This window comes from Somniosus microcephalus, chromosome 31, assembly GCF_052327205.1.
Source record: "Somniosus microcephalus isolate GS21.2 chromosome 31, FLI_Smic_1.0, whole genome shotgun sequence".
Classification (NCBI taxonomy): Eukaryota; Metazoa; Chordata; class Chondrichthyes; order Squaliformes; family Somniosidae; genus Somniosus; species Somniosus microcephalus.
Genome location: NC_141017.1, coordinates 14,658,182 through 14,685,078, shown reverse-complemented (window position 1 = coordinate 14,685,078; position 26,897 = coordinate 14,658,182). Strand labels below are relative to the sequence as shown.

General features: G+C 46.0%; 1 protein-coding gene across 2 annotated transcripts in view; it reads left to right on the top strand.

The window, feature by feature from the left end:
- Positions 1-26,897, top strand: part of LOC147097597 (cAMP-dependent protein kinase catalytic subunit alpha-like) — a 263,178-nt gene that overhangs the window by 41,139 nt on the left and 195,142 nt on the right. The window contains exon 1 of one of the 2 annotated variants that reach the window (XM_085971563.1): positions 1,828-2,459. The exons of the other annotated variant lie outside the window; for it this stretch is intronic. Coding sequence (XP_085827689.1) covers positions 2,258-2,459 — 202 coding nt within the window. The 5' untranslated portion in view covers positions 1,828-2,257. Of the gene's footprint in view, positions 1-1,827; positions 2,460-26,897 lie in introns of those variants that run through there. 2 annotated transcript variants of the gene reach the window in all.

Here is a 26,897-nt window from a genome sequence, read left to right as displayed (position 1 = left end):
GTCCTGCCGCGCTGTGCGTGCGTGACCCAGTGGCGTACTTAGTGCGATGAGCCGGCTGGGATCACGTGAGCACAGGGCAACCAATGGGAGGTTGCAAAAGCTCATTCATGAGTTTGACAGTAAGAGCTGTCAAACTCATGAAAACTCCTGGCCCCAAAACACTACTTAAACTTGAAAGAAAATTTAAAAAAAATTGCACTACTTAAATGAACCATAAATAACTGTAAAAAACTATTTTAAACAATAATTTTAAAATTTGAAAAAATTATTATATAAAAAAATCAGGGCTAAAACTAAACTTACCTTACTGTAAATTCTTTAAAAATAATAAACCTGTGGAAATTATTTTTATAAATTGTATTAATAGACCACTTACCTGTAAAACTAAGTACTTACGTGTGGTTTTTCAATGCGTAAAAACCGGAGGCCTTTACACATGCGCAACTCTCTAAAAATAAAGGAAATCCAAGTCGCACGCACAGGCTCCTGCGCGCACGCGTTCAGCCTCTTAACCCCTTGGGTCAGAGGAGAGGAAATGCCTGTTTTCCCCGCATGCGCTGTGCATGCTGAAAACCGGCAATTCCTCCGGGCACACGCGTGAGTACCCCGTCCGTACTCACACGTTGGGAGAGGAATTACTGGGCTAATGAATTGGCCTCAACTGCCTTGTGTGGTAGAGAATTCCACAGGTTCACCGCTCTCTGGGTGAAGAAATTCCTCCTCATCTCTGTCCTAAATGGCTTACCCCTTATCCTTAGACTGTGACCCCTGGTTCTGGACTCCCCCGCCATCGGGAACATCCTTCCTGCATCTAGTCTGTCTAGTCCTGTCAGAATTTTATAAGTTTCAATGAGATCCCCTCTCATTCTTCTAAACTCCAGCGAGTATAAGCCCAATCGACCCAATCTCTCCTCATACGTCATTCCTGCCATCCCAGGTATCAGTCTGGTGAATCTTCGCTGCACTCCCTCCATGGCAAGAACATCCTTCCTCACCGGCTGTATCCACCTCCTCTTTTTCTCATGGCCTAGTCTAGGCTGTGTTTCCGCTCCCCTTTGCTTCCCATAGCCTAGTTTTGGTCTGTCTCCTGCTCCACTTTGTGCTAAGTCCTGATCCTGCTCCCACTCCCCTTTGTCCACGGCCTGATTCTGGTCCTGCCCTCCGTTGCTGTCCTTAGCCACTGGTTCTGGGGACGGGGGGGGGGGTCAAAGATTACACAGGGCCGAAGGGAGAGTACTCCTTAACAAGTGCCATTTTACCCAGTGCTTACCGAATGAGCCCAATGTAACATTGCAACTACACTGCCCACCTAAAACAGAATTTCCATTTACAGAATTAAAATTTGCCATCATCATTATCATCATCCTTATTTTCTGAATCTCAGCCCTGGTTATCAGTGGTCTGATAAGTAGCTCATGTCCTTGCGACTGCTTCATTACATGTATCAGTGAAGTGGCAATTAATCCCAAACTGATCTTGCTTCATTGTGCAGTTGAACAGCTGCTGGTACTGAGAGAGTTAGAGTGCAGTTGGTGTTTGATGTAGGCGTTTACAGTGATACCAGTCCCAGTGGCTCAAGTCTCTTGCCCTTGTACCCTCTCGCTAGTTTTCCAAACTGCACTGTCACCCAGTCTCTGGCTGATTGCCTGATCTGAAATACTGATTGGGGGGTGGGGGAGGAGGAGGAGGTGTGGGGGGGTGGGGGTGCAATGCTTTGAAGTATAACTGAAAACATTTGAAAGATGTGTATTGAATACAGATTGACATGTTTGCTAATCTCTGCAAAGTGTGCCTTCAGAGTCATATTACATGCGTTGCTGTTTGCTGCCTCACAGCTGCCTAGTCGGTGATTGTGCAAAACAGGCAGCAGAAACTCTGCACTGAATGTGTTCTGCCTGAATTTCCAAAGGTTTACTGAAAGAACGACATGCCTGAAGCTATCAAATCGCTGGCCTGCAGCCAGAAGGAAGTTTTTTTTATTGTGTTCTTGCTTTCGCTAAGTAACCAGCTGGAAGCCGCGTGTATCAGTATCAGTATCAGCGCTGCTGAGGGCTGCTGCTCTTTAATGTGTATGATCAGGAAGGTGTGCGGTTTACTGCAGACTGCTCAGCCAGCCTGTGCATTAGTTGCCTTGCTGAGTGAAGCCAGGATGTTGTTCGAGTCTCGCTGATAAAATTAGCTCCCTTTTTTCTCTGCTGTAACTGTTGATGCCAAGAGTCACAGAAAGAAGAACCCTACAGATCTGTGTTTTAAAATCATGAATCAGTGTTCAGAGGTGACCTGCCAACAAGCTGCTGGTCACAAAGGGTCGAAGATGTCCTCTGCCTTGCAAAAACTTGAGAACTTGGCCATCAGACTCTTTAACAGGAGTACAAGGGGGTCTCCACAGGACTTTGAGACAGGTTCAGAAAGTGATATCAGACCGGAGTCGGAGTACTGCTTAGCCTGGAACTTGCACAGTGAGTGTCTATTTACGTATTAAAAGCTCTTTTTTAGACCAATTTAATGCTTGACTGAATTCCCCTGCTACTGTTAATTAAATGCTCAACGTGGTATCATTTCTTAATTGCAGTGTATTTGAATATTTGCTCATAGCTGAAGGGCTTTGAGCTGTAATGAAACGTCTGAATTAAGAACACTGTGAAAAGCTGTTTGCTCAATTTACTGTGCAGCACTTTGATGGAAAACCCACAGGCAGCCTTGCACTCCAGGACTGAGTGCAGGTGCTGCAGCCCTTTGTGCAGCGGACCCGACCAGCTCATCACATACCGTGTCCTCACTTGAATGTATGTCGGGACTAAACAGCTCTCTCTAACGCTGCGTTTCTGTTTCAGTGCTACCACTGAGAAGGCCGTGTCGAATTCGGAGCAGAATAGGTTTCCCAGTTTGTGCCATTGCTTCCTTGTGAATTAAGAAATATGCTGTAATTTATTACCTCAGTTTCTCTTTAAAAGGTGTAAGGATGAGATCGTGCAGGCTGGCCTTTCGACGCTGGGACTTGTGTTTGACTCCAGATGACAGTAATGGAGTGCAAGTCTCTCTACTGCCTGTTAGTTGTAAGGATCCTGCACAAAATGATTTGGGCCAGTCTCGGCCCAGTTTGTAGGGCGTTTCGGCCCAGCGTGCACTGGCGCAATAGGTGGTATTTCTCTGCGGTTAGGGTGGGGGAGTGGGAGCTTTACTCTGCATGAATACTCCTGACCTTGGGAGTGTCTGATGCTGACATTGAGTGCCTGCAATGAAAACCATAGAACCATACAGCACAGAAGGAGGCCATTTGGCCCATTGCGTCTGTGCCCCCTCTTTGGAAAAAGCTATCTAATTAGTCCCACTCCCCTGCTCTTTCCCCATTGCTTTGCAAATTTTTCCTTTTTCAAGTATATTTCCAATGCTCTTTTTGAAAGTTACTATTGAATCTGCTTCCACCACTCTTTCAGGCAGCGCATTCCAGATTGTAATAAAAAAAATTCTTCTAATCTCCCCACTGGTTCTTCTGCCAGTTATCTTAAATCTGTGTCCTTTGGTTACCGACCCACCCTCCCGCCAGTGGAAACAGTTTCTCCTTATTAACTCTGTCAAAACCCCTCATAATTTTAACAGCTTTATCAACTTGTCCTGCCACCTTCAAAGATTTATGTCGGTGAATCCAATGGCCTCCCTGTTCCTGCCCCCCTTTTAAAATTGTACCTTTTGGTTTATAGGGCCTCGCCTCATTCTTCCTCCCAAAATGTATCACTTCACGCTTCTCTGCATTAAATTTCATCTGCCATGTGTCTGCCCATTTCACCAGTCTGTCTATGTCTTCCTGAAGTCTGCTACTATCCTGCGCACTGATTACTACATTTTCAAGTTTTGTGTGATCTGCAGACTTTAAAATTATGCCCTGTATACCCAAGTCCAGATCATTTAATATCCGAGCAGTGGTTTTAATACTGACCCTGGGGGACACGATTGTACACTTCCCTCCAGTTTGAAAAGTTCACCACTTCTCTCTGCTTTCTGCCTCTTTGCCAATTTCGTATCCATGCACCCACTGCCCTTTAACCCCATGGGCTTCAATTTTGCTAACAAGTCTATTATGTGGCTCTTCATCAAACGTCTTCTGAATGTTCATATACGCAACATCAACTGCACTACCTTCATCAACCCTCTCTTGTTATTTCATCAAAAAAATGTTATATTTCTCAGCAATGACATTCCTCACCTTGATGTGCACAAAATTCACACACAAAAAAAAGTCCAGACTCCTTTTGGTTGTCCCCTGTGGAATCAAGGAGGCTGGAGTCACCAAGGGAGCGTTGCCCTCCTTCTGAAGAAGATTCAGTATTCATTGACCAGTTATTCCTTGGTTAGACCTCAGTTAGAATCTTGGTTAGACCACACTTGGAGTACTGTGCACAGTTCTGGTCTCCATATTACAAAAGGATATAGAAGCACTGGAGACAGTGCAAAAAAGATTTTAAAAGATGATACCAGAACTGAGAGGGCACAGCTATCAGAAAAAACTGAACAAGCTGGGGCACCTTTCTCCAGAAAAGAAAAGTCCGAGAGGTAACCTGATAGAGGTCTTTAAAATTCTGAATGGTTTCGATAAGGTAGACATAGAAAAGATGTTTCTGCTTGTGGGGGGAGTCCAAAACTAGGGCCCATAGATATAAGAAAGTCACTGATAAATCCAATCAGAAATTCAGTAGAAACCTGTTTACCCAGAGAGTGGTGAGAATGTGGAACTCGCTACTCAAATCCCCCACCATCAACATCTTGGGGGGGGGGGGGGGGTGGTGGTCACCATTGACCAGAAACTTAACTGGATCAGCCACATAAATACTGTGGCTACAAGAGCAGGGTATTCTGCAGCGAGTGACTCACCTCCTGATTCCCCAAAACCGTTCCACCATCTACAAGGCACAAGTCAGGAGTGTGATGGAATACTCTCCAATTGTCTGGATAAATGAGCTCCAACAACACTCAAGAAGCTCGACACCATCCAGGACAATGCAGCCCGCTTGATTGGCACCCTATCGACCACCTTAAACATTCACTCCCTCCACCACTGGCGCACCGTGGCTGCAGTGTGTACCATCTACAAGATACACTGCAGCAACTCGCCAAGGCTTCTTAGATAGCACCTCCCAAACCCGCGACCTCTACCACCTAGAAGAACAAGGGCAGCAGGCACGTGGGATGCCACCACCTCCAAGTCACACACCATCCGGACATTGCCGATCGTTTATCGTTGCTGGATCAAACTCCCTACTTAACAGCACTGTGGTATTACCTTCACCACATGGACTGCAGCGGTTCAAGAAGGCAGCTCACCACTATCTTCTCGAGGGCAATTAGGGATGGGCAATAAATGCTGGCCTTGCCAGCGACGCCCACATCCCATGAATGACTAAATAAATGGAGCGGTTGCGGCGACTAGCATAGATGCATTTAAGGGGAAGCTTGATAAGTACATAGGGGAAAAGGGAATTGAAGGATATGTTGATGGGGTGAGATGAAGTAAGGTGGGAGGAGGCTCGTGTGGAGCTTAAACACTGGCCCAACCAGTTGGGCTGAATGACCTGTTTGTGTACTGCAAAATTCTATATAATTCTATGTAATCCCATTAGACCATTGAGGACAGTAGAATGGATATTTCAGTTTAATCCTCTGTTGTGCTGGCATCAGTTATTTTGCTGTTATTTTCAGCTTCAGTTTGATCTTTAAAATGATATCCTTGTCTCACCATTTCTCTAGCTCTGCCTATTAAGAGTTACAGAGAAATGATCTCTACGGGTGTTGAGCTAAAAGGTGCCGAATTCAGAAGCTGAAGGCGGCTTTATTACGGCCCTGTAAGTTCACGAGGGGTGTGTGGGATCTGGCTTTGTATCTTACCATAGGTGTCCTTTTGGCTGCCATTGGGATTATCCCTGTAAAGAGCAATCTGCTATTGTGGCCGGATAATGAATGAGAATCTGGTCTTCGGTTAAGTCATCAGCATCATTCTCGTAGGAAAAAACAGTGCACATGCAAATGTCTCTTCCACTCTGCGAGACTGTTGGTGTGGCTTACTTTGAATGGATGCTTTGATGCAAGGTCAGGGTGGGTTGATCTACCTCGTCAGGAGCTGGACGGTAGCAGGAGAGCAGCGCTGCGCTCTCTGTCTGGCCTCTTGCTGTGCAAGATGTACGGGGCCTGGTTCGCATGGAGTGTTTCCGGTCACTGCGGAGATTTCACAACAGCAGCAAAAGGGGTCAGTTTAGTTTCAAAGAGGATTGTTTACTTTTTCCGCTAGCTGTGGAAATGAGTTGAGTGGAAGTGAATTCCTGGGCGGTTGAAACTGTGATAAAGTTTCTTAAGTGTTCTGCAGAAATTGATTACAGAAAAGATGCTTGGCTCTTTCTGAGGAGCGGAGATAATTTTGTGCCATTACATTATGAAGCTTTCATTTTTGACAGATTCAAAGTCCTGTCTAGGTAGGCCAGCAAATCACTGAAGAAATGCTGACAATGCCATGTTTAGTAATGATGCCTGCTGAGTTTATCATTGATTTTTTTTTTAGAGAGGAAATGGAATGTCCTGATCCAAACTGCCCAAATTCACTCACCAGCACTTGTTCTGTACCATGGAGGAAAGAGTGGTCATAAAGATTTCCCTGATGGCTCAGTGAGCTTAACCAGTGAGTAGCTAAGCCAATAGATTAAGAAGCATTGTCGCTCTGTGCTGCATTAGCTGATCACAGCTGGGCAACAGTAGAGGCCACTACAACGGGCTGTCACTCCTCTAGAGCGGTGGAAAATCAGCCAGGATTCCCACTCCTAATTGCTATCCCGTGACTGTTGGTGGAAATTTGCGTTTGTGGATGTTGGCTGAAGATGGGAGCAGTCTTGCCAGCTACACCCACCATTGTAGAGTAGCATGCCAACACTCGCAACAGTCAAGGCTCACACATGAATATGGCCACTTGAGCAAAGTACCGGTGCCCAGCCTGCGCCGTGGAATGGTACCTCCGCAAACAATCAACACACTCTTGAAACACTTTGCATGTGTGATTTTGTTGGCTGCAACAAAAAAAACAAGCAGGCAATCCATCAATAATGAGCCTTTAACACTTCTCCAGGAGCTACCAAGCCAGCTTAACCAGAATAAATGTCAAGAGTTTTTTTAGTCCTACGTAATAGTCACTGCGCTTCAAAATAATTCATTGTGAAGTGCTTTGAGACATTGCCGAGAGATGTGATAAGTCACTATATGAATGCAAATTCTTTCTTAATCCAGCTGGGTGGATTGTGCCATTGTGCTAGAAAATGTCTGTCAACAGAGAGGACATCATTTCAACAACAATGTGATGCAAGTCCTTGTGAACTCTGTAATGGAAGGTTGCGAGCACATTTTTGGGTGGGGAGAATAGCCACTAAATGTGCAAAGGAAGTGGCAACTGTGAGAATACATCACCCAGCTGGCGAGCCCTGTGTTAATCACCAGAAGCACTTGGATTGCAGTGAGTGAAAAGTTACATAACTGTATTGTGTTAGGCACCTTATCCTTTATCAGCTGAGTAATAACTATGGTACACACACAATCCACCTCGCGCTGTGCGTAGTGCAATGCACATGAATAGTATGGTCCCGGACAGGCACAGTTTATTTAGCATGAGAAATATCAGTGTGTCAAACCATTTTTATTTGTTGTTGGTATGCGGCCAACTTTGGCAAGGCAGCATTTATCGCCCTGACATCATTAAGAGTCAACCATAAAGTGTGAACTGGAGTCATGTGTAGGCCAGTCCAGGGAGAGGTGGCAGGTTCCCTTCCCTAGAAGACATTTGTGAACCAGTTGGGTTTTTATGACAATCCGGCAACTCATAAATTTTTTCCTAGTGCTAGTCCACAAATGAGCAGATTTATTGAATTCAATTTAACAACGAATATTTCATTGGGGGATTTAAACTCTCTGGGGAAAATTTGGTGGTGCCCCTTTTGGGTTTGCAACTTCGCCGGGGCGCTACTTTTAGCGCCCTGAAAAAGTTGGCGCCCCGCGCCGTAAATTCAGTGGTAGCGCCCCAAGCAGGAGGCGGGGCACTACTGGAAGCGCTCCCCCTCCTTCGTGGGGCGCTACCAGTCTATATCGCAGTGCTACGTGCAACAGCGCCATGCAGCGCCGCGGTATTGCAGGCCTCCCTCCCCTGATTAAACGGGAGGGGCCTAGCGCTGCACGCACCGGGGCTCTGCTGGACCACCAGGGAGCGGGGTGCCGGGAAAGCAGCCCGGCACTCGAGAGGAGTGCCGGGCTGAGCAATCGCGGCCGGCACCCTGAATAAAAGAGGGGAAGGAGGCAGGTGCTGGCAGAAAAAAAATGGGCACCCGACACCTGCCCCTTTAAATACCGTCGCGGCTACAAAAACACCACCCTGACCCTATCATCCAGCCGCGGCCGGGGTGCGAGCGGGGCGCTGCGCATGGCAATGACGTCATCGCCGCGGGGCACTACCGCCGCTGCTAACCTCCCGCTGAATTTCGCGGGAGGCATTAGCGGTGCAGCACCAGGTCGCTAGTGGCTTTGCGCCCTAACGGGAGGTGCAAAGCAACCCAATTTTTCCCCCTCAATCTCTGGGTTAATAGTCCAGCACCATAACCACTTGGCTGCCACACCCTGCACCTTTTAAGCTATCCTATTCAGCATATTTAGCTTCTCTAAAATGTAAGTTTAGTACAGGCACTTTTCCTTGGTCACGGCTCAGAGCTGTGTCTTTGGTGCAATACATGCCATGACTAGGCTTACAGTTGACTTTTCCAGATACTTCATACCAGTTTGAGGCAGCTGTCATTGTTAAAAATAAATAGCAGTTCCAGGTTCCGTGCGCTGTAGCATCTGACATCCAAATAATCAAAATCTGCTGAGTGGAGCAAGCTGGATGGGCCGTCTCCTGATTCTATGTGTCTCTGGTAGGCTGAGGGGCTGAGTTGCGGAAACCCAAGTTGTGAATCACTGCAGCTCTGTGACTGCTCGGAGGTGTTGCTATAGCTGTCTGGACTGTGAACTGTAGCAGAGTACATGGTGCAACAGTATTCTGCTGCTTGGTGGATGGTGTGTGTACCCAGAAATACTTCAGAGTGTTTGAGGCTGTCGGAGCAGTGTGCTGGAATTGAGCCGTCGATGGTAGGATTTAAACAAAAGGCGAGGAGAAGGTGACAAACTAGAAAAAGTAGAGAGGAAAAATGGTGTAGCCAGAAAAGATGGAGACCAGATACTATGGAACAGCGGAGGGACATTAGATGGCAGTTTGACTCCAGGCACTGATGCAGCGGTTAAGCAGGCAAAGTATAAGATAAGGCCACATATGGAGAAGTAAGGAGAGAAGAAACAAACAGGTCAGACTAAGGACTGGGGGGGCGGCGGGGGTGATACAGGATGCCTCAGAATTCTGTGCACTGATACCAGCAGTCTTGAGAGTAACATCAGATTTGGCGGTCTATATTACAGCATCACAGGCACATGGCTAAAGGAGGAAATAGATTGGGGGTGAATTTACAGAGATGCAAATTGTTTTGCAGGGTTAGAAAGGATAAGCTGGGAGGAATTTTTTTAAAATTCACTTATGGAATCTGGGTGTCGCTGGCAAGGCCGGCATTTATTGCCCATTCCTAGTTGCTCGTGAGAAGGTGGTGGTGAGCTGCCTTCTTGAGCCGCTGCAGTCCGTGTGGTGAAGGTGCTCCCACAGTGCTGTTAGGGAGGGAGTTCCAGGATTTTGACCCAGCGACGATGAAGGATCGGCGATATATTTCCAAGTCAGGATGGTGTGTGACTTGGAGGGGAACTTGGAGGTGGTGGTGTTCCCATGCGCCTGCTGCCCTTGTCCTTCTAGGTGGAAGAGGCCGTGGGTTTGGGAGGTGCCTTGGCGAGTTGCTGCAGTGCATCTTGTAGATAGTACACACAGGAATGTGGCTTTTTATTTGAAGGACATGATAATTGAGATAGAAAAATCTGGATTGGCTGGAGATGCTGAAATGATTGTGGGTAGAGGTAAATGGCGTCAAGTAAAAAAGACAATGTATTGGAATCTGTTATGGTGAGGAAGAGGAATTGAACCTGGAATGTTGTACTTAAATGAGCGGGCATGTGAGGTTCAAACATAATGGTTCTGGATGGCTTCAGTTTACGAGGGATAATTCTGAAGGTTTATAATCGGTGTAAAAATACGCTTCTGGACAAGAGGCATGTCAAAAATGGTTAAGGAGCCCACAGGCAGGGCGAGTGATACTATGCAGCAACGAGTGATGTAGAGGGTGTTATGATTGAGAACAGCTCAGAAAGAGAGACCACAATGTGATTGGAAAAAGGGTGGAGTATAAAGTAGACTTTAGGAAGGTGGATTTTAAGAGGATGAGGAGGGAACTAAGAGAGCAGAACTGTGACGCATTAGAAGGGAGGCGTGCACATAGTGGTTAGCACTGTTGTCTCACAGCGCCAGAGACCCGGGTTCGAATCCGGCCTCGGGCGACTGTCTGTGTGGAGTTTGCACATTCTCCCCGTGTTTGCGTGGGTTTTCTCCGGGTGCTCCGGTTTCCTCCCACAGTCCAAAGATATGCGGGTTAGGTTGATTGGCTATGATAAATTGACCCTTAGTGTTAGGGGGATTAAATACGTGGGGTTACAGGGATAGGGTGGGATATGTGTTGGTGTAGGGGTTACGGGGATCGGGTGGGATATGTGTCGGTGCAGGCTCGATGGGCTGAAATGGCCTCTATCTGCACTGTGGGGTTTCTGTGATTCTGTGAATACATTGCTGACATTACACAGTAACCATATTCCACTGGGAAGCAAGTGCGGCAGAGGAAGAAGCAACCACTGTGAGCAGCAAGTGAAATATGTAGAGGACACGGCGAGGGGGAAAACTTTCAAGAGTAAGTCTACAGGTGGATTAGTGGATAAACATAATGGCCCAGAAATTCGGGTCGGGGGCTTCCCGCGGGTGTAAGACCCCGACCTGCACTAACCTAGCGCGCCGGCCGTTGAGCTGTGGGCCCGCGTGGGATTCCGATCCTGGGCCTGCTCCAGCTGCCGGCGCGCAGTGCTTGCGTATCCCAGGGGCGCAGTTAGTTCGATGCGTCCCCTGGGATCACGTGGGCCATGGGGAGCCAATGGTAGCAGGGAATGCTCCATTCATAAGTCTGACAGGAAGAGCTGTCAAGACTTATAAATACTATGGCCCCAAAACAGCACTAAATCTTCAAATACATTTTTTAAAAACCACATTTTTTAAATAAGCTATAAATTACATGAAATAACTATTTTAAACAATAATTTAAATTTTTGAAAAAAATAATTTTATTTTCTAACGGGGCTAAAAATAAACTTACCTTTCTTTAAAGTATTTAAAAATAATAAACCTGTGGAAAAAATGTTTTAATTTTAATTAATTCACCACTTACCTTGTGGTGTTTACATGTCTAACTTCTGGAGACTTACCCTCCCGGGGAAACCTGTAAAAAAGAAACGAAGTTCGATGCGCACGCGCAGCCTCTCCCGCGCACGCATTCGACCTCTGAACCCCTTCGTTCAGGGGAACGGAAGTGCCGGTTTCATGCGCAGTGCATGCACGAAACCGGCACTTCCATTGGGCTTACGGGGAAGTACCCCGTGCGTACTCACCCGTGGAGACCCGAATTTCTGGGCCAATGTAGGCAAGTAGAGGAGGTGAAGAGGCTGCTCAGAAGACGTAAAATTGGAAACCACATTAAAATGGCACAGGGATAGAAAGCATAATCTGAAAGGCTTTTAGAAATATGTTCATAGCAAACTAGCAGTTAAGGAAACAGTTGGACCCTTTAAGGATACCAAGGGTGAGCTATCAAGTGACTATTGTTGCTTTTTAGATAGGCCTTGGAGGGGTGGCACTGTTTCTTTTATTGGGTGTTCCTAGCGGTTGGTCTTAGCAAACCCGATTAATTTTACTTTGAGGTTGCTGCCACGTGAACTGTGAGCCAACGGTAAAAGCACCCCCTCCCTCCCCCCCCCTCCCCCCAAGGCAAATGTAAAGCAACGAGAGGCATGGGCGATATCGTTAATAGCTTCGCAAAGGAGGCCAAGAGTTCGTTTTCCAATAGAGAATAGAATTTCCAGGCCAAAATATGAGAATGTTAAGAAGGAAAAGATTTTGCAAATGGACAGGTGAAGAATACTAAAAGAGGAAGGGGCACCTGGCCTGGGAGTGGTGTACATGATGGAAGTAACGATTGAAATTCATAGATAACAAAAGTGTGTGTGAGGGTTACAAATTCAGACCAAATTAACAGGTCTGAACTAATGATTTAGATTAAGTTAGATGAATTAGCTCATATGTAACAAATGTAATTTAATATGGACAAATGCAGCGTCTCATACTTGACGTAAGGAAATTTCAAGTAAGTTTATACCATGTAAGTGTACCTGTTAAAGGAACCTGTTAAATGGATGAAGGAGGAGACCTGGGGGGTAATAGTTGATCACTTTTTAAAGGGGCACAAGCAGGTTGAGGTAGCCCTAGGGGGAAATGGGGAAATCGCAGTTTGGGTTGTATTGCTACAACTATCAAGTGCAAAACAAGAAGCACTATACAGGAAACTGTGCTATCCGGCACCGACGGGACCGAGCTGCTGCCGTCCCATCAAAACTGCCGGACAAACCAGCGCTAATGTTGAAACATACGGAGATTTTGAGCTCCGTATCTGGCAGCAAACCCACAGCTTCTAAACAGTCGGCCGTACCTTGCAAGCGTCTCTGTAGCTTAGCAACAGCTTCAGCGAGACCTTGCAGAGCCTGACTGGTGGAAAAAAAAAAGCAACGAAAAGAAAAAAAACCTAACGAAACGGCTCCTGATTTTTGCCGGTGGCTCGAGCAGTTAACCTCCGGATAAACCAAAGTTTCCTGTACTTGGTCTACACAAGGCTGTGGTGTGTTCACACTTGAACTATTGTGTCCACTTTTGGTTGCTCTCGTGGTGAGAAGATATTGTGGCTTCGGAGGAGTTGCAGAGGAGAGTGAGCAGGATGATAACCAAATCAGTAAATTACAAGCATAATCTACAATAAGGATTATTTACTTTGGAGAAATGTTGCTAAGAGCCAATATGATTGAGGTTTTTAAAATGATGAAGGGATGGATATAGTCCAGTGAGATTAGTCCTGATGGCATCTTAGGGAATCATTGGAATGGAGTGGTGCCTGGACATGAGACTCTGGCAAACATAACAAGAGTTTATAAAGTGGAATCTTAAGGCCAGTGAGCCTATCACCAGTAGTAGGTGAATTATTAGAAACATCATCAGGGAGGCAATAATCAAACGCCTGAAGAGAGGAAAGTGAGGTCTGACCAATTTATTTGAGTTCTTCGAACAAGCAACATACTTGGTGGACATAGGAAATGTATATGTTATATATTTTACAGTAATTTCATCAAAGTTTTAATGCAGTGTCACACGGCCAATAGGCCCACAAGGTTGGTAGACACAGAATGGGGGTTGCTTCTGAAGTGGATCAGAAATTGGCTGAAATCGAACAAACCAAGAGCAGCTGTAGATGGAGCTGCATTGGCATGGGAAGGGTTAATTGTGGGGTGCCTCAGGGAATCCTCTCTGGTTATCATTTCTGGTAGTCACCACACTGCCCTGGAGACATCCTGGAATTGGAGAGTGTATAATATTGGCAGCTAAATGGATACCTTGGATTAGGGACCAAGCTGTGGAAATGTTTGCACTAAAGAAGGCCACGGAGTGATTTTCAGATTCTTAAGGTGTAGACATCGATTGAACCCTGGTGATATGTTTGTTTGGTACGATCACAAATTCTACAACAAAGTGGCATAAACTTGAGATGAAAAGAAGGAAGGTGACCAGATGACATAAATTTAACAACTTTGCACAGGCAATGGTGAATGCATGCAGCAAACTGCTGGGGTAGCAGATACTGTCGGCAAGTTCAAGGGGACCTTGATAGATATTTGGCTGAGAAAGGGATAGGAGAGATGTGTATGGCATTTTTTTGAATTTGGAGGGTGGCCAGATATACTGCAACGATCTACTGTCCAGCTGTATAGTCATAGAAATTACAGTACAGGAGGAGGACATTCAGCCCATCATGCCTTTCAGTGCTAGCCAACTGGCGTTATCTAATCAAATCTCAATTATCTATCCTTTTTTATTCTTCAAATACTCATCAATTCCCTTTTAAGTGATGTTAGTCTCTGCCTCAATAGTCACTTGCAGTAATACACAATTCCACATTCTATTAATCTTCTATGTGAGAAAAAATCTTCTAACTACTTCTTTCATTTTTTTTAGTGATAATCCCGAGTCTGTGCCCCATGTTTTCAATTCGTCAACAGGGAACGCAATCTTTCACTATTTACCCTGAAAATCTTCCATAAGTTTGAAAACCTCTATTAGATCCCCCCCCCCCCACCCCCCCCCGCCCAGGAACCTTCTCTGTTCCACTGAAAATAGTCTAATGGTTTTGAGTCTTTCTTAAGAACGATAACCTCTTATTCCTCAATCCAGTTAATCCTCAATGTTTCCTCTCCATGGCTCAAATACCTTTTTGTAATAAGCTATCTAGGATTGCCCACAATTCTGCATCTGGCGTAATTAAAATCTTATACAAATTCATCATTATTTCCTTGCTTTTATATTTAGTACTCTTATGTGTAAAAGCCAGAATCCCATTTGCCTTTTTATGACATTTTCTACTGCATTTCCACCTTTTAAAGACCCCTCTTTCTCTTGTCTGTTTTGTTATTTTTTCCAAAGTGCACTACTTCACATTTTTCTATATTGAACTGCACCTGCCTCCTGTCTGCCCACTCTACAGGCTTGTCCATACCCTCCTGAGGTCTCCTGCGTTCTTCTTCACCATTTGCCATGCTCCATAATTTGTTATCCCAACGAGTGGGTGCTAATCCGATCCAATCAGTTTCTCGTTGGGCAACTCGGGTTAAAATTACCCCCATGTTAGAAATGTGACCAAAATTCGTCACAGTTATACCCTCACTTAAATAGTAAATAATGTGTATGGCTCCTTTTTAAACAGTAACATGCAAAACATGAGAGATATGAGCCCAGAAATTCGGGTCGGGGGCTTCCCGCGGGTGCAAGCCTCTGACCTGCACTTACCTTGCGCGCCGGCCGTTGTGCTGTGGGCCCCCGTGGAATTCCGATCCGGGGCCTGGTCCAGCTGCCGGCGCGTAGTGCTTGCGTATCCCAGGGGCGCAGTTAGTTCGATGCGTCCCCTGGGATCACGTGGGCCATGGGGAGCCAATCGGAGCAGGGAATGCTTCATTCATAAGATTGACAGGAAGAGCTGTCAAAACTTATAAATACTACGGCCCCAAAACAGCACTAAATCTTCAAATAAAATTTTTTTAATCACATTTTTTAAATAAACTATAAATTACATGAAATAACTATTTTAAACAATATAAATTTTTGAAAAAAATAATTTTATTTTCTAACGGGGCTAAAAATAAGCTTACCTTGCTTTAAAGTATTTAAAAATAATAAAGCTGTGGAAAAAATGTTTTAATTTTAATTAATTCACCACTTACCTTGTAAAAAGCAGGCCTTACGCCTGCTTTTTAAATGTGTAAATTCTGGAGACTTACCCTCCCGGGAAAACCTGCAAAAAAAAAACGAAGCTCGATGTGCACGCGCAGCCTCTCCCGCGCACGCGTTCGACCTCTGAACCCCTTCGTTCAGGGGAACGGAAGTGCCGGTTTCCCGCGCATGCGCAGTGCATGCAGGAAACCGGCACTTCCATTGGGCTTACGGGTGAGTACCCCGTGCGTACTCACCCGTGGAGACCCGAATTTCTGATGTTGATTGGGTGAGAGGTAAAGTGGGAGGAGGCTTGTGTGGAGCATAAACACCGGCATAGACCAGTTGGGCCGAATGGCCTGTTTCTGTGCTGTACATTCTATGTAAAACTACAGAGTCCAGTCGAGGCTGACAGACAGTGAGGTCCACATTTTCCGCATTTCCTACATTAGCGACTACACTTCAAAAGTACTTCATTTGCTGTAAAGCGCTTTGGGACATCCTGTGGTCATGAAAGGTGTTATATAAATGCAAGTTTTTTCTTAGTGGTGGTTATTGGTCCAACAACGATTGTTATTCACAGACCGTGCTGCTTTGTTAGTGTTGCCCTCAGTGTGGATGTTGATCAATGACCTTTATCTTTATAAAAGGTGCATTTTTTAAAATATTCATTCTCGGGATTTATTGCCCATCCCTAGTTGCCCTTGATATGGTGGTGAGCCTTCTAACCGCTGCAGTCTGTGTGGTGAAGATACCCCTACAGTGCCGTCTGGTAGGGAGCTTTTGGTTACCCAGCTAGATTTTCCAAAGAGGAGTAAATTTAGTTTTTCTCAATGTCTGAAATGGTTAACAATTCTAAGCATGCTGCAAGGGCATTGCAGTCTACTCTTAATAATGCAAAGTTGTTTCTTACAAATTATTCAATGATTCATATTTGAACTGTGCTTGCAATGGGCTAGTGTGTCATTTAAATCCAATTGCTTAATATGAATTTCCGGATAGTTTGAAATTTGGAAGGGGGTGGCGGGGGGTGCAAAAGTTGACTTTGAATTATTCGGAGTGGACTGTATTGGACCTGTTCTGCTCTTGCAACTTTTCGTACAGCTTTTCACATTTTTTTTGCCGCCTTTTAGGAGTGTGTATAAATTTAATTCCCAGGGCTTCCCTGGAGAGACGGCTACTGAGAAAATTGGGAGCATCATCTTTGATTTCCTATCTTATTAGGAGAGTCCCTCATTTCCACGTCATACTTTGCTCCTCGTGGTAACCCGCCGCTCTGAGGCTCCCTCCCGAACTGCCCCGGTGACGCCGGTTATAAGGCAGCCTCTTGTGTGTCTGGTGCAGCTGTTTCCGATGATTTCAGTAGGATCTGGTTTGTTATAGGGGGTAGGCTGCTCCAGAACAGCGGAGGAACGGAGACCTGGAATAATGGGTGGCCCCAGGGGGGTGGAAAAAGCACATGCGACAATAGGGTGTCTCTTCCTAATTATGGTTTTTGTGAGTAATTATATGCCCACTAGCACCTCAGTTCAGACGGTCAGTAACTCCTATATAGGACCCTTAAAACAAGCCGAGAGAGTAGCCATCAGTCTGGGCTGGTTTAGAAAGCAGGTCTGAGTGTCTGAAGAACAAGGTTGTAATCGGTGGCACCACCCCTGCCTCCTAATCTTAGTTTCTGTCATAACAACAGAAAATGCTGGAAAAACTCAGCAAGTCAGGCAACATCCGTGGAGAGAAATTTGAGTTGACGTTTCGGGTTTGACCCTTCTTCAAAACTGGAGAGAAAAGGAACTAGATCGAAGGCAGGGCTGCGATCGGACAAAAGAATAAAAGAACCAAAAGAAGTAAAAGAGATTAGAAGCTAGACGAGATGGTAATAGGCTGTGATTAGGTGTAAAGTGTACTGGCAGGGCAAAAGATAGCTGCCAGGTGTGAGAGAGAAACAAAAGGAAAGGGGGGGGGGAAAAGGAAAGGAGTGGAAAAATATAAGTGAAAATGAAATAGGGGCCGAGGTTATGATCTGAAATTGTTGAACTTGATATTGAGACCGGAAGGCTGCAGACTGCCTAATCGGAAGATGAGGTGCTGTTCCTCGAGTTTACGTTGAGCTTCCGTGGAACAGTACAAGAGGCCAAGGACGGTGAGGTCCGAGTGGGAATGGAGCGGTGAATTGAAATGACAGGCGACCGGAAGCTCGGGGTCACCCTTACGGACTGAACGGAGGTGTTCCGCAAAGCGGTCACCCAATCTGCGTTTGGTCTCCCCAATGTAGAGGAGACCGCATCGTGAGCAGCGAATACAGTATACTAGATTGCGAGAAGTACAAGTAAATTGCTGTTTCACCTGGAAGGGGTGTTTGGGGCCCTGGACAGTGGGGAGGGGGGAGGTATAGGGGCAGGTGTTACATCTCCTCCGCTTGCACGGGAAGGTGCCAGGCGAAGGGGAAGGGCTGTTTGGGGTGATAGAGGAGTGGACTAGGGTGTCTCGGAGAGAGCGGTCCCTGCGGAATGCTGAAAGGGGAGGGGAGGGGAAGATACGTTTGGTGGTGGGATCACTTTGGAGGTAGCGGAAATGCCGGAGGATGATCCGTTGAATGTGGAGGCTGGTGGGGTGAAAGGTGAGGACAAGGGGAACCCTATCGTGGTTCCGGGAGGGAGGGGCAGGGGTGAGGGCAGAGGTGCGGGAGATAGAACTGACACGGTCGAGGGCAGTGTCAACCACGGTAGAGGGGAATCCTCGGTTGCGGAAAAAGGAAGACATGTCTGAAGCACTGGTGTGGAAGGTGGCATCGTCGGAGCAGATACGGCGGAGGCGGAGAAACTGGGAGAATGGAATAGAGTCCTTACAGGAAGCGGGGTGGGAGGAAGTGTAGTCCAGGTAGCTGTGGGAGTCAGTGGGCTTGTAGTAAATATTGGTCGATAACCTATCCCCAGAGATGGAGACGGAGAAGTCGAGGAAGGGAAGGGAAGAGTCAGAGATGGACCATGTGAAGGTGAGGGAAGGGTGGAAATTGGAGGCAAAGTGAATGAAATTGTCAAGTTCGGGGCGAGAGCAGGAAACGGCACCGATACAGTCATCAATGTATCGGAAAAAGAGGTGAGGGAGGGGACCCGAGTAGGACTGGAACAAAGATTGTTCCACATAGCCCACGAAAAGGCAGGCATAGCTAGGACCCATGCGGGTACCCATGGCAACACCTTTGATTTGGAGGAAATGAGTGGAGTTAAAGGAGAAGTTGTTCAATGTGAGAACAAGTTCAGCCAGGCGGAGGAGGGTCGTGGTGGATGGGGACTGGTTGGGCCTCTGTTCGAGGAAGAAGCGGAGTGCCCTCAGGCCATCCGGGTGGGGGATGGAGGTGTAGAGGGATTGTACGTCCATGGTGAAAAGGAAGCGGTTGGGGCCAGGAAACTGGAAACTGTTAAAGTGGCGGAGGGCGTCTGACTGGTCGGGCCTCTGCAGCCTTAGTTTCTGTCATTTTGTTTCTGTAATGAACCAGTGCTTAATTTAGTTATTGTAGAATGCATCAGCCCCAAAACATTTCTTACTAATTATATGTCCCAGTAGTGCCAATTTACTGCCGCTGATTTTCTCATTGTTGCAATACTCTTAGTCACAAAATGAAACCGCGTGCTATTTTGACCTGCTCATTCCTAGCATGTTTAGATCTAAGAATGTTTAGCATTTTTCTCCATTATGATGGAAATCCCTGAGCTGATTGTTGAGTTGGTTCTCTCACTGGTTTTGCCGCATTTCTTAGCCGCCTTTTGCAGCAGCCACTGACCCAGCCCAGTGCCGAGTGCCTCGGGGTGAAGGGTGGACCAGCTGGTGAAGGCCGAGGCCTCGCTAGTGACGCCACTGCTTCACAATCTGAGGCTTTTGGACAAATTTGCTACATGGCTGATTTAGTTTTACTTAACTTTTTTTTTTGTTTGAAACTAGGATTTTCCTTTTTGTTTCCTGAATCTCTGTTGCGTGTCAATCAACATCTGGTCACTACATGCGGACAATAAGCCTCTCAGACTGCACTGAACTGTGATGAAAACGTTTGTTAGTGGTGGAAGTTCAGCTGTTGTGTAACAGCAGCCCGGCTTTTCTTCCCAGTGAATCCAGTTTTCTATTGTTACGTGAGCAGAGTTTTTATTGATGTAAAAAGTGCTCTAGTTTCACATTAGGTTTTCATGTCACGGCACCTGACTGCAGGTCTGTAATGGTGAAGATTGGTGTGTTTTCTTGCTCCGCTCCCTCTGGCTGCTTCTGATGCGCCTTGCTCATACTTCATTTTCCGCAGTTCAGCTCTCGCCGCGATGGCATATCCCTCTGGCCTCTCACAGACCTGCCTTCTCATTCGAAAAAGTTTGTAGTTTTTTCTTTTTGTTACTGATGGCTTCGTATTTAACCTCCCCAACCCCTCTGGGCAAATTCCACCTCCTGTAGGTGGCTCTGCAGCCTTAGCTGGGGGTTTCCATTCTCCGCGAGTGCCCCTCCACCCTGCCTCCTGGCAGCTTCATTTGCAGTCAGTAGCTCTGTACTGTCTCTTGGATCGGTGTCAATAGCTTGCCAGTGGCCACGCTGAGTTAGAGAAATGTTCCTGCCAGGCCTCTGAACACCATATCAGCTAGGTGGGAAGGTGGATTTCGAAAGGAAAAGCCAATAATAAGAAGCGCAAATCAAACAAAACACCTAAGGGGGAGACGACTTGAATAATAAAGGTATATAAAGGGTTTGTAGAGAATCAGCAAACTGAGTGAGAGAGGACAGGGGCGCGGGGGGAAGAACGAACAAACCCAGGAGAGCCACAGAGAGGCAGAGAAAGAGACTGAGTGCACCCAGGAAAGTTGCTGAGAGAGAGAGAAACGGCGAGTGCACTCAGAGGAGATGCAGAGAAAGTGCGACACAGTGAGTGAATCCCGATGCACAGAGAAAGAGAAACGGTCAGTGCACCTAGGAATGACGGGGAGAGAGAGAGACAATGAGTGCTGTGAGCGAGAGGGAGGGAGACAGTGAATGCACGCAGGAGAGGTGTATAAAGAGAGCGTCAACCAGAACACCCAAGGAAGAGACAACCTGAATAAAGATATAAAGAGTTTGTAGAGAATAAAGAACAGAAAACCTAATGAGAGAGAGTGAGAGATACAATGAGTGCAAATAGGGGAGGTTCAGAGAGACACGGACGGTGATTGCAACCAGAGCTTCAGCCTTGTACTCTGGAACTCGCTTATCTTTGTTTACGACCTATCTCCCCAAACTTCAGTTTTTTTCTCGGAGCTCTCTCTCTCTTTGGCTATGCCTTGCCTAACTTCTCCCCTAATTCCTGCTGTGTCCACTGCCCCATAAAGGACATTGGGAGGTTCTGATACATGAAAGACACAGTTATTATATATTATATATATATATGATAAGCTATGCGAGGAGACAAAGTAAATAATAAGGAACAATGCAACTAGATTCAGAAGAGTTTGAAGGCTAGGTTTTGATCTTTAAGGTAGCAGATGCAATTCATTGGGGATCAGTGTAAAATAATTAGTATTGGAGCAAAGAATCAAGTGAGGGCCTATGTACCAAATGGACCAGTGGTACACTGTGGATCAGGAAAAAGATCTACGAGTTATTGTGGAAAAAGCATCAGCACAGTGCGTAGCTGCAGCGAAAACAGCAAATAATGTACTGGGTTGTATTGTTGCTATGAAGGTATTGTTCACACCACCCATTTGGATATTGTATGCCGTTCTAGCCACCTAATTATAGGAAAGATATTATTGCACCCGAGATCGTACAGGGTGAGCAATCATGATGATTTCATGTAGTGTATCGGGAATTTATATTATGTAAAAAGAAAGAACTTTAATTTATTTAGTGCTTTTCACATCCTCAGTATATTACCAGATAAAAATACAGTGGAGTAACTTTGTAACCGTAGGAGAATCCACACGTGTACCAGTTAGTCAATTTTAAAACATAAAACACAACAAAACCCGCGTTTCACAATGACGTTGCACAATAATGAAATTCGTGTAAGCAATTCCTGATTCAAAATGAAATGGCTGGTGCCAGCTTACAGTGGTTCTACCCCACTAACAGTAGCAAAACACAGAACCTGGCACAGCAACCTAATTAACAAAGTTACCCAAGAACTAAGGCCAGCGACCCTTTTTCAGTGAAGAAAACACAAGTCGTCTGCTTTTTACTGTTTGGATGAATGTTGATGGGACTTTTACAAGCAATAAAATTTCTTAACTGCATCTGTAAAAATGGAAATTGCTCTTAACACCATTTCTTCACATCTAACCAGTAGTTACTATTGGTTATAGATATCTATTGACATTCTGCCCATGTGGGGACTTCCACATCTCTATTTCAATAGTTGCCTCCACAAAGCTCTTTTATGCCAAACACTTCAACAGCTCTTAACTCTATGAAGACAACTCACTATGAAGACAACATCTGCCCAATACTTGACTATTGCTTTCATGTCTAGAAATGCTTTTCTAGATAAGACACTTATAAGAAAACACTTTCCTTTGGTCAGTGATCCTCCCTCTCTCCGTAGCCTTGTTCTCTTTAATGTAGCCTCACAGGTGATATCGAACCTTCTTGCACCATCTTCTAACCTAACCCATTCTTTATCAGGACCCAAAAACTGTGACACTCCTTGTGTCTCAGTCTTTCTTTCTACAAACTTTTAAAAACCCACACATGGTGTTATGTAGTCCCTGATTTATCTTGTGTCCTGATCCTTTTAACCTTATCATGGGCCTTGGCTCTTAACTTGGGTTTGTTCTTTTTGTTGGAAGTTGTAACAATGTCGTCGTCTTCTTCTTAGGCAGTCCCTCGGAACCGAGGATGACTTGCTTCCACATTAAAAATGAGTTCTCAGGTGACTGATGAGTCCAATGCGGGACTGACAGTCTCTGTCACAGGTGGGGCAGACAGTGGTTGAAGGGGCGGGTGGGTGGGCTGCTTGGGTTGACGTGCACTCCTTGCGCTGCCTGCGCTTGGCTTCCGCTTGCTCCCGGCGAAGAGACTCGAAGTGTTCGCTGCCTTCCCAGATGCTTCTCCTCCACTTTGTGCGGTCTTGGGCCAGGGATTCCCAGGTGTCGGTGGGGATGTTACACTTTTTCAAGGAGGCTTTGAGGGTGTCCTTGAAGCGTTTCCTCTGGCCACCTGGGGCTCTCTTGCCGTGCCGGAGCTCCGAGTAGCGCGCTTGTTTTGGGAGTCTCGTATCGGGCATGCGGACAATGTGATCCGTCCATCGGAGCTGATTGAGCGTGGTCAAAGCTTCGATGCTGGGGATGTTGGCCTGAGCAAGAACACTGACGTTGGTGCGCCTATCCTGCCAGTGGATTTGCAGGATCTTGCGGAGGCAGCATTGGTGGTACCTCTCCAGTGCTTTGAGGTGCCTGCTGTACATGGTCCATGTCTCTGAGGCATACAGCAGGGCGGGTATCACTGCTGCTCTGTAGACCATGACCTTGGTGCCGGGTTTGAGATCCTGGTCTTCAAACACTCTCTTCCTCAGGCGACCGAAGGCTGCACTGGCACACTGAAGGCGGTGTTGGACTTCGTCGTTGACATCTGCCCTTGTTGACAGTAGGCTCCTGAGGTAAGAAAAGTGGTCCACGTTGTCTAAGGCCTTGTCATGGATTTTGATAATCGGGGGGCAGTACTGTGTGGCGGGGGCAGGCTGGTAGAGGACCTTTGCCTTACGGATGTTTAGTGTAAGGCCCATGCTCCTGTACGCTTCGGTGAAGGTGTAGACGATGGTTTAGAGGAGGAGCTGTGTCCCAGGTATGTTCTGTAAGGGTGTTCCTGGCAGCAGTAATGTTCCTATTCTGCCTTAACACTGATGAAAGATTCCCCCGATGGCTCAGCCAGATTAACTATCGAGTAGCAGAGTCATACAAGCGCTTTAAACAGCCGAGCCACTCCGAGGGCTGGTTTGTGACCGAACTATCGGCTGTTTGAACTGGTGTTGAATGCCTAGTAGTGTTGTTCAACAGTATAGTACACATCACCAGTTCAACATCCGCAGTATTTTGCTATTATACCAGTTCTGATCAGTTGGCCATAGTGATCATTTGGGCGACTGGCCAAACCGATCAGTATAATAGGGTTCCACTGTGAAACAGCCGGTAACCCTGGGGGATCCCCCACCCCCTGTCCACTCCCTAACTCAGGCCAATTGTAGTGCCCCATTCATAATCCTGGCTAAGATGAACTAACTTGGCATTGAACCTGGGACCTCCTTAGTCTGCCTGATTCAGTTCCCCACCGGGCGGTGCAGTTAACAACTGAGGCACCGAGGTAGTCATGGTCAGGGAAGTTAGCGATAAGCCTCCAGCTGTGTCACCGCTGTTGAAGCTCGGAAAGTGTCATCATTTGTGCAGTGAGAAATTATTTTATTGAACATCTAATTTGTTAAATTAAAAATGTAAATTGCACTGGGTGTGCAAAGTCTTCTGTCCGATCAGAGCCTCATGCTGAAACTTGATCTGCGCAGTGGATGTCATTTATAATCTTTAAAGAGACTTAGGCAAAGAGTTTCTGATCTAAACAGGATGGTGCAGTGCAGAGGTCATGGATGGTGTATGGTATTGATCTTTTTGAGATTAATCTGACCTATTTTTCAAAATGGATTTGAGTTACCACAGAAAAATAACTAGAATTGTGGAACTCCTAGAGAATTGCTGCCCTTGTGAAATTTGCAGAGTACAGTTTTCTTTTATTCGTTTGAATTCCGACCAAGTTTGAAGTGGCTTCCTGTGTGGAGCAGCAGCTTTGATGTGGGGAAAAAAGACGTCATTTGTATCGCGCCTTTCACAACCTCAGGATGTCCCAAAGCACTTCACAGACAGTGAAGTACTTTTTGAAGTGTAGTCACTGTTGCAATGTAGGAAACGCGGAAGCCAATTTGCGTACAGCAAGCTCCCACCAACAACAATGTGATAATGACCAGATAATCTGTTTTAATGATGTTGGTTGAGGGATAAATATTGGCCAGGACACCAAGGATAACTCCCCCTGCTCTTCTTCGAAATAGTGCCATGGGATCTTTTATGTCTGCCTGAGAGAGCAGACGGGGCCTCGGTTTAACGTCTCATCTGAAAGACGGCAACTCCGACAGTGCAGCACTCCCTCAGTACTGCACTGGAGTGTCAGCCTAGCTTTTTGTGCTCAAGTCTCCTGCTCTGTTCACAATGCTTACAGATTATTTTCTGGGTTGCCATTGTTTCAGTGCCACCTCTGTAGAGCTTGGTATCCTGGCCAAATCCATGACCACCTTGTACAGGAAACTTTCGATTTACCAGCACCTAAATAACCAGAAATCTCGGTTAACCGGCAAAATTCAGGAGTAGGTTCAGGTAAGTTTTATTACTTGCCTTCCTCTATCTGTTGCTGTGCAAGGGTGTGGCTGCAGCTGTTGCTAAGCTACAGAGGCGCTTGGAACTTGTGGCCATTGTTCTGAACCTGTTGCTAAGCAACAGGGTTTGTTGCTTTATACGGAGCTCTCAGCTCCGTATCTTTTACTATAGCTCTCGGTTATCCAGAATTGTTGATGAACCGGCACCACGTCGGTCCCGTCGGTGCCAGATTAAAAAAAAGTTTCCTGTATCTTGCAGGCTGTTGTTTCCGACTTGACAGTAATGATGAAACTGTACGTAGGCGATGGCACTTCATGTAGATCCGATAATTCTACCACAGATTGCCACCCGCTCCCTTCAAAGTCTGACTGACAGTGTCAGCTTGGTTGCCTCTGAGTCAGCAGATTACTCAAGACCCTAGTACATAATCTAGGCTGATACTTCAGCGTGGTTCTGAGGGAGTGCTACACCCAGAGGTGTCGTTACAATGAGACATTAAAATAAGGCCCTGTTTACCTTTCAGGTGGATGCAAAAGATCCCATGGCACTATTCAAAACCGAGCTGGCAGTTTGCCCAGTGTTCTGGCCAACATTCCTCCCTCAACCACCGCCACTAAAACTAGTCACTCATCTCGGTGCTGTTTGGTGGACCTTGCTCTGCATAAATTGGCTGCCGTGTTTGCCAACAAAACCACAGTGACTGCACTTCAGAAGTAAGTCAATTGTTGTTGAAGGGCAGTACGATAACAATGGTGCAACTTGGGGCTTTCAACCAGGAGATCCAGTTGTAGGTGAAACCCACGAGTGATTTTCCACGTTAAAGCGAGCTACAGGAGAGAAATTTATCGAGGTGCCGCAAGGTGTCGAAACTGTTCAACCACAAAGACAAGTTCTACAAAGGGGTCATTTTGTTATTTTCTCAAGTGGACGCAAGGCTCCTTCTTCACATTTATTATGTATAATAGAAATAAATCGTGCGGATCTGGGGGCAGGAGAAGCTACTGTTGATGAGTATCAAGGAGTGTTTATTAAAGTCAGTAAATTGAGAGTGCCTGAGGAGCGCTCGTCCCATTCCTCTTTACTTTCATCTTATCCAACAGTGTTTAATTACTGTGGATTCCAAATCTTCTTTTGTTGGGTGTAGCTTCAGTTGGGATTCTTTTGTGCAGCAGCACAGAGTGGTTTGGGAAGTGTCAGAGTGACTGGCTTGTGCCGTTAGATGTGTGGGTACTGTTTGTGGCAGCAGGAGTCAGCAGTGGGAGATATTTTAATTTGAGAATGGCTGCAAGGCAGGGAGGGTGGAAGAGCTGTATCGTGTTCTCGGTTGGTATAAGCTGCAGTAGTCTCGCCCTGCGGGATGGCCCTCCATTCTGTTTCACAAGTCTGTGCATCCAGCGTTTCTCTGGCGTAAACAATTGTGAAGCCACAGTACAGTCTGGCAGCAGTAACAAAATACATACTGAACTACATTTAAAAGACAATTTGGAATTCTATTTTCGTAAAGATGTAGTTCAATCTGATTTAATTTGAAAGCAAAAATTAATTCATTTAAGAATTTTTAACTTTAGCTTTGTAATCTGCTCCCAAGATCAGTTCAAGTATCACAGCGTCAATAATAAACTTGTGACTCACCGCTACAGGCATGTCTGCCGCCTTCTGCTCATTTAAGGGTCTGTAGAGTTTCCTATGATTTGCAAGTGGAGTAAGTCTGTCACCTTTAACCTGGACAAACTTGATCTCTTTTACACCCGGGATTTCTTTTTCGGTCCTGTGGGTAAATCAGGATTTTGGAATCATTACGCGCAAGCTTTGTGCAATCCACAGCTGGATTTGAAAAAGGTTCATCAGATCTTCAGTCATGTGGCTGTGCAGATATTTAAGAAGTGGGAACTGGGCGTTATTTCGGCATCATTGTGATTGACTGACTGGTTTTCTTTGTATTGTGGGAAGTCACCAGCAGAAAAACCGCACTGGCCCACCATTTTAAT